Consider the following 10,046-nt stretch of genomic DNA (forward strand, 5'->3'; position numbering starts at 1 on the left):
GACATCGCACGATATATGCTGAGCGAAGCACAGGGAAGGAAATGAACCACCAGAACAGGGTTTACACGGCAGACAGATACAGCTGTGGTTGATTAGGGGAAGTAAGTCAAGTCTACGACGGTACAGGAGACGCTCCTCTTGCTTCTTCGGCACTGGGTAGAATACACCGGGAGTCATGGTGGTGAACATCGACAGTAAGATGGTCGAGAGCGAGAAGACATCGCGATGATTCCCAGGTCATACAGTGGACCATGCTCGCTGCAAAACCAACAGAGGTAGTGTTCAGAAAGAATAATAACCCGCTGTCACTGGTGCTGCACGTGGTGTTGGCGTCTTGTCCAGCAAGTTAATTCGGACACGGCGCATTGGTAGTACCTGGAATGACAAGAAAGAAGAACTAACGAAGCGGGGCGAACGCGAATGCATAAAATGAGACAACTGAGCGAAAGAACACGGGAGCAACTGTTGGGCAAAGGCGGTGGCAGATACGACGTAACTCAGGGGAAAGAAAAGCCGAAGCCTGACAAAAGCCAGGTCAAATGTGAAAGCAATCCTCGACAATTAGACAGTGGTGCAGGAATAGCATGAGACAAAATCGTGATGGGGAACGGTGTGGCATGAGATATAATGTAAGGGTAAGATAGAACAGGTATACACATAGTAGCAGGCCGCCGAATGAAACGCTAGAAAAGAGCTAAACAGGCATCAACAGAGGGAAACCCCACCTTACTCCCAGGCACCCGCTGAGGGATGTACGAGTATAGGCAGAGCCTCTGCCGCAGAGGTGGTCAAGGCTTGGCACCGGCTATACCGAACCGGTCACCCCCACGCCACGTTGAGGCGCCAAGACCTGTGGGGGGGTTACCGCGAGGCTTTTTCTTTCAAAACGGTTTCAAAACTCAAGTTGCGCAGTTTGTGCAAAGTGCATGTAATTTTTCCGCAACGCCGCAGTTGGGAATTGAACCCCAGTGTCTATCCTTCGTGGACTATTCGAGTATAGGGTGTACGTGATAGGGTCGTAAAGGGACCACAGTAAAAAGCGGGCCGAAGGCCCGCTATTCTACTCTATAAATAACATTTTTCCGCGTGTGTGGACATTCAACCCCGATTGTGGGGACATTGGGCCCCGCGGCCACCCTGTAGCCTTACGATTTACCTTTTAATATTGCTGTCAATGGACGTAACGCTTCAATACGGCCGTTCATAAAAGAACAGCAGCCGTCTGAAATCGTGCTCGCTCCATCGCTCTAGACTAACACAACCACATGAACGACGATGAGTCACATCAGGTCACATCATCCCTTGTCAACATCAACATCATCAATATCTCTAGTATTGTCATCTCGATCACTCACCCTTTCCTCTGCAGCAAATTTCAGTGGTCTAAAAGCACAAAAGGGCTAACTGTCGTTACCATTGCCTTATGACCTCCGGAGAATAATGCGACTTGTCAGGACTTTGCTAAATTCTGCTGACTATGTTCGGACCGGACATGCTCACGGATTGCTGCCGCTTCTGCACTAGTGCTCGTCGGCGCTCAGGAATTCCCACCAAGGTAGTTGAGTCCAGCTTCAACACCTGGACGATGCTATTCGGCTTGCCGTTGTTACTGGTACGAGTCACTACCTTCTGCCTTGTGCCCAGGGCTGCCCTTGATGGTCTCTGTACATCAGTGTGGTCCAGTACTGGTCTCCGGACTCGACCATGTCCCTCTAGCTACTGGGAGGCACTTCCATGAGTGTTACGATGCCCTACACGAGACTCTAGTAGAGCCATGTACGACTTGTTTAGTACATCCTTTGTGTTATGTGGACCATAATGAGACCTTTGTCGTTTCCATGTGGGAATTTTAGCGTTGCCAAGTGCTCAATTAGAAATGGTGAATTCTAGGCGTGGTTCGTTATGTCGCTCCAGCTACTTAGTATCGGCCAGCAATATCTCTCGCGAGGGCTACTCTGGGGATCCTTGGGGTCAATTCGAAGTGCTGCCTCCTACTTCAAGGTCAAACCCATACGTGTCTTCGGCACAAGGAAGGTAGTACAAGGCTCCGTGGATGCGTTCGCATCACGAAATTCTTTCCTGAGTTATTTGTATTTCGATTAAGGGCCCCGCTGTACGACGGTATAATGCTCCTATTGTGGGGACGTTGGTTTTTTGATAGAAAGCTTCAAGGCAAGCCCGTATAGAGGCGCGGCGAGCTGGCGTAGCACAGAGGAGGTTAGAGGAGCAGCAGGGGATGCTGTTAGATGTTAAGAAGCAGTTTCGTATGGAAGTGAAGCGGAACTCAGGCCTGGGCTGGTACAGGAGCCTTCAGGTAGTTGAGCATTGCATACAGGGCTTCGATGGGCCGTCCATGGTGTCAGTTAGTGAAGCACGTAGAGATGCATCGGGCTGGTCCTGGGCCGCATATCGATCAGAACATGAGGGAACGACTTACGCTGGCGTATCGTCAGATTATCAAGGGCAAGTGAGCGTGGTTGGGAAGTGTACATGGTGTTTCTGTTCTAACGCAGTGCGGGTTGGTTTGTAGTGAACTCATATGGCGGGTGGGATCGGGCTGTAGTATGTGGCGAATAGGAAGCCTTTCCTGGGAAGATTGAGAGCCTCCGATCGAGGACAGTGTTATTTTCACTTGTGATTCCTACCACGACTGTCACCTCTCTCCCAAGGTACGCAGGTGAGCTCTGAGCCCCTTGTCATTGCTCAATTGCTGTCTGCCGCACTAGTTAAAATGCCCTTCTGTGTCTCCCTCAACTTCATGACTAGGGGTGGTTGTTTGCCACTGCTGTATCGGCTTCATAGCCCAATATGGTGGGAGTCATATCGTTGGAGGCTGAGCAGTTGTCAATTCTTGCGTGGAGTACTGACCAAATCGCACTCCGAGTCCCACAGTACTCGGAGTACCCTCTGGCACCAGAGGAATTGGTTTCTTATATGTACGCTTTCCTCAGCTTAGCTCAAGAGTTTCCTCACTAATTATAGAAGTTTACAAACGAATTCACAAGAAATGCACAGGCCAACACATGCAGTTTATCATCATGTGCAAGTTTTCCTAAACTGCTGTACATCGCTTTCATTTATACCACTCGGGAATAGTTTGCCAGGCAAGGCTCTCTGTTGATATGAAGGAATACGCCCATGTCGTCTCGGCCTGTTAGCTGATCGTCCACCTAAGAAATTCTGAGCTCTGATAGGGACTTTCTGCAGTTCTGTTGCTTACATGGGGCCTTCCGTCCTGAAAAACCGTGGTGACAAAGTTCCAACTGATCCCACAGAGAGTGATGCCAGTGACGAATCCACGGAGTTGCTCTGTCGCATATGCTTCAGCGATGGGGAGACTAAAGGCAACGAGCTGATTGCCCCTTGTATGTGCAAAGGTTCACAGAAGGTTCGTGAGAATTCATCAACTCTGTATTATTTGCGGTTTCCTTTCCAGTATGTACATGTATCGTGTCTGCGACGGTGGCAGCGTGCAACACAGGCTCTAGGACCGGGTGATTTCATGAGTGATAAAGCAACGACATGCAGCGTGTGCCAAGTAGGAAAAGGAAACACACGCTGGTTTTCACATTTTTACTACTCAGGGTAGATTCGCTCTGAGTCCTCCTGAGCGACCGCTGTGGGAGAGACTATGGGCGTTAGCGAAGGACCTCATGTTGACGTTGTTCACGATTACCTTTGCGATATTCTTGAATCGGTCATTGATCTTCGTCGGAGTTATGGCTGTGATGCTGGTGCTCGCCTACAGGTGCGGTACGGCGACTCATCGCTGTTATCGAATCGGCTCTGTCGTTCAGATGCCCTATACTTTGTGCATTGATGGCAATCGGTCTGTGTGCCTCACTGCACTCCTTCGGCATTAGACCAGTCATCACGCATGACGATGAGGGCGGCTTCCGAGTAGCCCTTATACGTCACGGAGCACCGGTGCCCAACTTCCACAAGGGGGCCTTGCTGGTTGCAAACGACAACATGAGTAAGTCAACGGCAGGCAGACTACTTACTACGTCACTCGTGTAGTCGGACCGGGATCGATCTTCTACCGGAGTGTCGCCCTTGTATTGGAGCACGACCACATGGGGTCTCTAGCATTGATTCTCAACAAGCCTGTGGCGAGGTCTCCGATCGCCGACTACCGCGATGCCGCAGAGGGCCCCCCTGTGGAGCTTCTGACAGTAAGAGGGGGACCAGTTCGGATCAACGAGGAACGACGGGTGAGTTAGTCTGGTCCAGCGAGATACTTGTTGTAGGGCTATAATGTTAGATCATGCACCAGGCCCGCGGTGTTGTGGGTGCTCGGGTGCTCCTCTCGCAAGACCGTGAGGATTCTGTCTATCTCGGCGGGGACTTGACCGCAGTACTAGCAGGGATTGCCCAGCAGGACCGTGGGGCAGGAGATGAGAGAGCCCATGCGATAATATTCGACGGCTGTGCACGATGGGCTCCTGGTCAGCTGTACGGCGAGCTTAGGGCTGGGTCATGGAGATGGATCAACCCACCATGGCCGGAAGAGGTCAGTTCGGAGGGGGCAACCCTCTTGAATTTTGTGAAGGATCTATTCTATTTTACTAAGGCAGTCGTCATTGCTTAACGCATAGGGGATCATGGGTCGACTTCTATAGTAATGTGAATTGTAGAAGACTTATACTGTACTCAGCGTTTCCAGTTTAGTGATGTGTCTGTGACGGTTTTAGATTCTCTTGAGCGCTTTTGATCAACATGGTGCGGGAGTTGACAACGGGGAAGCCATGTATCACATGATCATGAACGACTATGGAGAACAGCTTATAGGCTTACACTTGTAACTACTATGAAGCCTTCTGATTGTAATTGTTATATCATTAATTCTCATTGTGTCAACAGTCTGGGTTTATCATAACAACCCGGTTGATTTCTCTTCAAAGGCAATCGCGAATTGCCACTTTCCCTTAACCACGGATCACCCCTTTCTTACTCTCTTACCATCAGTAACTTCTTGAGTTACCAGTACGACACACTGTTGGCTCATCGGCGATCTATCGGAGAATGCTCATAGCGTCAGCGTTTGCCACGTCTTGTATCCGTCTCTGGAAAACCGCACCGTAAGGCAAGGCTCAGTCCCCCACGTTGGTCATGGATGGTTCTATAGTGTAATTGCCACACTTCCTCAGCCAAGCTTTAATGATTTTCTGCGGTACACTACTGGCGCTTCTAGCAGCTCGAATGACACACGTGAAACGAGTTGGTGCTTACTATAACTGGTTTTGTTAACGTTTCCTGTTATAAGTCTTGGTTTGCGCTCACTGGTTGGTTGGAGTTGTAGGGAATTCTCGGGATCAATTGTGAATGCTCCGGTGTCGATGTGCCCTACGAGCGGGTCAGACCAGTGCTATATTGAAGCACTTGCCAGGCCTTGACGGGGATAGTACGAAGCCTCAGACAGTGGTGATGCTCGACGGAGTACAGTAAGTGCTCATTACCATCATAATAGTCACTATAGGGTAGGTACCCCGGCAACATAGCACGGATTATACGGTACAGCCATGCCTTTGGGGTGTCAGCGTTGGCCTTGGGAAAGGATACTATCACAGAGTGAGTGCGGAGGAATTCTGATCGTTCTCACGAGGATCAAACTATATTGCATCTCATCACATTATGGATGCATTTGTGGATTTTTTCAGGGAAGCTCTCGAGCGTGCATTAGAGTATTCCCACTACAGTACACTCGGCGGCCCTCCGATGTGCAATGGTCTTGACTCTCTACAACTTATCGAGGCTTTGCAACAGAACTACGGCTTTTCCGTGTTTGCGCTGGAAAACAAAGAGGAAGCCTCTGCCCGGGGTGTACATATGATCACTGCGGCTCTCTGGCTCGATACGATGCGCCAATCGTTCAGTTGCCATGGGTTGATCTGTCGAAACCGTCCGCGAGTTCAAGCTTACTAGAGACCCCACGCATACTGCTTGTAGCGGGAGGAGAAGCCAAGGGTGTATCGAACGACATACTCCAAAAGGCTCAAGCTGTTCTCAGTGTGAGTCGTTCTAGACAGGCGTATATGCTCTCCATCGTAGAAATCATCACAGGGGCGGTCGGGCCCAGTAAGTCGAGTCAGATACCCACAGCGGAGGGAACACATCACAGCTTCAATGTGAGCTACGCCCTAGCTATTGTCCTGTCCGAACGCTTCAAGTGCATCACCGCCGGCCTTGAACGACATGACAATGTCGTGTGAATTGAACGAACCCAAATGCAGTGAGTTGGATTGTACAGCCGACTGTGTTTCTGCCAGAGTTTCCTCAGGGTAGTCATTGAGTTGAATTTTCGCATGTCTCGTTGCGTCTAACGTGCGGTCCGCTGAAAGATACAGCCGCTTACCTGAGAACACTTCTGGCCATCCCCCTGAAGAGATATAATGGGAGAGTCAAACTCATACCGGCCTCGGGAAAATCGTCGGTATACTCTCAGAGGTTCGGTTATGCTACTGTCAGGCTAACGGCGAGTTCTCATCATCGACGGCCTACAGCGAGGCATGATGAAACATGCAGTGACGCAATCCCAGAAATAATAATGTCTACTCGGTTGATCATCGGTCTAGTTGATTGTGATTTCCTCTAGCGAATAATCTGATGGACCTTGAAAAGGTTGCTCGTCCAAGGACGAGATAATACCTGTGTACGTATAGGAATTTCGCGACAATGATGTGCAATCCCATAGATGAATAACACAACAAGACAATACCAAAAACACAGAAGAGCTGGCACTGCCATATCAAGACGTACTTAATGAACGCAACATCCGAGCAAGTCATAAGAAACGGTGACGTGGGGTGGAGTGAGGAACGCTACATAGCAACAACGATGTTAGACAGTGATTGTGCTCAACCATACAACGATGATCATCGTCTCTTCTTGTTCCCTTGGGCCAGCTTTTGCAAGATCATTTGGTGTTGACGCTTTCTGCCACCCCGTCCGCCCTTCTTTCCTGCCAACGCCCTAAACAACGCCGTACACATCTTCAACAATACACACGAGTAGCCCATTCAACTACTCTTTGATGTCCTCCTCCTGCTCGCGCATCTCTAACTGTGTCGAGCCTACAGCAATCACTTTTCCATCGAGTTCATTGCCGATAAACTTACGAAGAGCTTCCAATACTTTTTCTTGTAGTGACATGGCGTTCTCCTCCTTAACCTCAGGAAACTCCTCCATTTTCTTCCCTACCATATTCAATGCACGTCACCGGCTGATCGCAAATGACCGCACCTTGTTTGTTTTCGATTCTCTGGAAGGGTTCGATGTCGTACTGGGTAACCAAAGTCACCGATCGACCAGTCCGGCCAGCCCGCGCAGTGCGGCCCACTCTGTGGATGTATTCCTGATGTGCATACCGTTACAGTTTGCTGCGAGTAATGATGTTACCTCAGGGTTCTTGGGCACGTCAAAATTGATAACAACATCCACACTGGGAATATCCAGGCCTCTCGCAGCTACATCTGTTGCTACTAAAACTGATCGCGTACCTTATATGCATATATCAACGCAATGTCTTACTAAAATTCCATACCTGCCCGAAACTGGTTGAGAGCACCAAGTCGGTGTGTTTGCGTCATCTTGCCGTGCAGACATACGCAGTTATGGCCGAGGTGCCTCAGGGTAGTGGCCATTCGCTGAGCATTAAGGCAGGTGTCGACGAAAATCATCACAGTACCTAGATAAATGCCACGGTTGACTGTAGAGGGGATTCACAGCGTACTGAGTTTGAAGTGGGCCAACAGAGCGGCCAGATAAGCGTGCTTGTGCTTATGCGGCACGAACATGTAGTTCTGGACTAATCCTTTGGCAACATCGAATCTTAAATGGGGAGCGTTTCCTCACCGACTAGGTAGAGGCAAATTACTACTTCCTTGCAACTTCGCACTTGACAGGCCTAGTCAGAGACGCTCTCTGCAGTTGCGATACTTTATCTTACAAAAAACAAACCATAAGGCAGTGAAAATGGGCAAACCTTACTGGTCATGGTTGCGGAAAAAAGGAAGGTTTGCCGATCCCGAGGGCATGACTGGACGATCTTATTAAGAGCATCCTCAAAGTCCATACCTGAGTCGGGTTGGGAAGTCCGTAAAACATGTCCCTACTACCTAGCAGTCTATCAGCCTCATCCATAACCAAGAACTTGATGGTCTTCAAGTGGAACCCCTTGGTGTTCTCGAGATGGTCGACAAGACGGCCCGGTGATGCCACGATGATGTGAGGCTTCTTAGAGAGGGCCATGGCCTTACATAAAATAGTGACAGCAACCACTAGTTCAATAGTCCTCACCTGTGTGACCATGTCGAGCCCACCAACGATAGTAGCAGTAGTGAGGTTGATACTGGCACCAAGACCTTCGAATTGCTGCCCGATCTGACCGAACTCTTTAAATTCTCAGTTTTATAGTTGTATTATTACCTGTACGCAGAGCTCTCGAGTGGGAGCGAGAACGCAAGCCCATGTCGATTTCCGGTGGGGGGCCGCATCCAGAAGCTTCTGGATGATGGGAATAGCGAATGCGCCTAAGTAAAATACCATTATCTGCTCTCTAACCCAGTGAACTACTCCTTTATACTCTCAATTTCAATTCAAACTGATAAATAACGAGTTACATGCAACATCCGAGCATATCACTCACCAGCATCATCACTATCTACTCTCTAGCCCAGTATACTATCACTATCTACTCTCTAGCCCAGTTTACTATCACTATCTACTCTCTAGCCCAGTGAACTATCACTATCTACTCTCTAGCCCAGTGAACTATCACTATCTACTCTCTAGCCCAGTTTACTATCACTATCTACTCTCTAGTCCAGTTTACTATCACTATCTACTCTCTAGTCCAGTTTACTATCACTATCTACTCTCTAGTCCAGTTTACTATCACCATCTACTCTTTACTCTCTAGCCCAGTTTACTATCACCATCTACTCTTTACTCTCTAGCCCAGTTTACTATCATTATCTACTCTCTAGCCCAGTTTACTATCACTATCTACTCTCTAGCCCAGTTTACTATCACTACCTACTCTCTAGCCCAGTTTACTATCACTATCTACTCTCTAGCCCAGTTTACTATCACTATCTACTCTCTAGCCCAGTTTACTATCACTATCTACTCTCTAGCCCAGTTTACTATCACTATCTACTCTCTAGCCCAGTTTACTATCACTATCTACTCTCTAGCCCAGTTTACTATCACTATCTACTCTCTAGCCCAGTTTACAATCACTATCTACTCTTTAGCCCAGTGAACTACTACCAGTTTTTCCACTGCCAGTCTCCGCCAACGCGATAAGATCCCTTCCCTGCAGAGCATAAGGGATAGTCTCCTCCTGGATCTTGGAAGGATGCTCCCATTGTAGAACATCACAAGCCTTGCAGAGTTCAGGGCAAACCCCCAGAGACTCGAATGTCACAGCATGTTCTGCATCGGTGTTCTCCTGAGTTGAGCCGGTCTCGCTCATCTCCGGAGTGGCTGGAAGGTCAGCTTTTTCTGACATGGCAGCAAGGAGAGTAAAATGCCCTGCAGAGTCTTGAGTGGAAACACACTGGTAGTAGACGGTACCAGGTGTTTATCAATTCGAGTCCGAGAGCCCGATACGAGGTTTTGGTTGATTTTCGCGATTTACGGTACGTCATTTGCTCGTGGACCACCGTGCGTGTAGGTATATGTCGCCAGGAGTTAGGGACCCAGTATCACCTTCTAACATACAACGTCCAACCTTCGTGCAGTGGGAAATTCTGCACAAGGCCAACTACCTTTTTTGGTGACAAGAAAAATCGAGGAAATTTTGTGAAATTTTTGTTGGGATTTGTATTCTTCTACCTGAGTCCGTGAGTAAATTTTCTATGGTGAGGAAACTCCTGAGGAAAGCGAACATATATTTCAACATTGCTCCGGTGCTTGCAAGTAGGCTCAACAGCTGCCCCCCCCCACAGAGCAAGAACAATAGAAAGAACGTATGATCGATCTCACAAACGACAAACATACAGAAGTTAATCTGTGTCGTATACGGCACAATTGACCACGGA

At 48.7% G+C, this 10,046-nt stretch overlaps 4 protein-coding genes across 4 annotated transcripts; 3 read left to right on the plus strand and 1 right to left on the minus strand.

Moving 5' to 3' along the window:
* Positions 1-2,236: 2,236 nt before the first annotated feature.
* On the plus strand, positions 2,237-2,471 carry Pmar_PMAR018531 (conserved hypothetical protein; the record flags this gene model as incomplete). The annotated part of the gene is made up of 2 exons (XM_002778046.1): positions 2,237-2,314; positions 2,364-2,471. 2 exons carry the CDS (start codon positions 2,237-2,239, stop codon positions 2,469-2,471), a joined length of 186 nt encoding a protein of 61 aa, XP_002778092.1.
* Positions 2,472-3,209: 738 nt separating this feature from the next.
* Positions 3,210-4,926, plus strand: Pmar_PMAR018532 (membrane associated RING finger, putative). The gene is made up of 7 exons (XM_002778047.1): positions 3,210-3,388; positions 3,437-3,538; positions 3,585-3,748; positions 3,798-3,976; positions 4,021-4,214; positions 4,265-4,513; positions 4,695-4,926. Exons 1-7 carry the CDS (start codon positions 3,221-3,223, stop codon positions 4,803-4,805), a joined length of 1,167 nt encoding a protein of 388 aa, XP_002778093.1. The 5' UTR covers positions 3,210-3,220; the 3' UTR covers positions 4,806-4,926.
* Positions 4,927-5,660: 734 nt separating this feature from the next.
* Pmar_PMAR018533 (hypothetical protein) lies at positions 5,661-5,821 on the plus strand (the record flags this gene model as incomplete). Its single annotated transcript, XM_002778048.1, has 1 exon — positions 5,661-5,821. A coding segment is annotated over one exon (161 nt), but the record flags the coding sequence as incomplete, so codon positions are not given.
* Positions 5,822-6,785: 964 nt separating this feature from the next.
* Pmar_PMAR018534 (DEAD box RNA helicase, putative) lies at positions 6,786-9,543 on the minus strand. The gene is made up of 13 exons (XM_002778049.1): positions 9,274-9,543; positions 8,428-8,531; positions 8,299-8,382; positions 8,118-8,253; positions 7,990-8,076; positions 7,880-7,943; positions 7,733-7,830; positions 7,544-7,687; positions 7,399-7,499; positions 7,243-7,354; positions 7,119-7,196; positions 7,028-7,073; positions 6,786-6,972 (listed from the first exon to the last, which is right to left on the minus strand). The coding sequence occupies exons 1-13, from the start codon at positions 9,512-9,514 to the stop codon at positions 6,876-6,878; spliced, it is 1,392 nt and encodes a 463-aa protein (XP_002778095.1). The 5' UTR covers positions 9,515-9,543; the 3' UTR covers positions 6,786-6,875.
* Between the last annotated feature and the right edge of the window lie 503 nt (positions 9,544-10,046).

This window comes from Perkinsus marinus, assembly GCF_000006405.1.
Source record: "Perkinsus marinus ATCC 50983 genomic scaffold scf_1104296950436, whole genome shotgun sequence".
Lineage (NCBI taxonomy): Eukaryota > Perkinsozoa > Perkinsida > Perkinsidae > Perkinsus > Perkinsus marinus.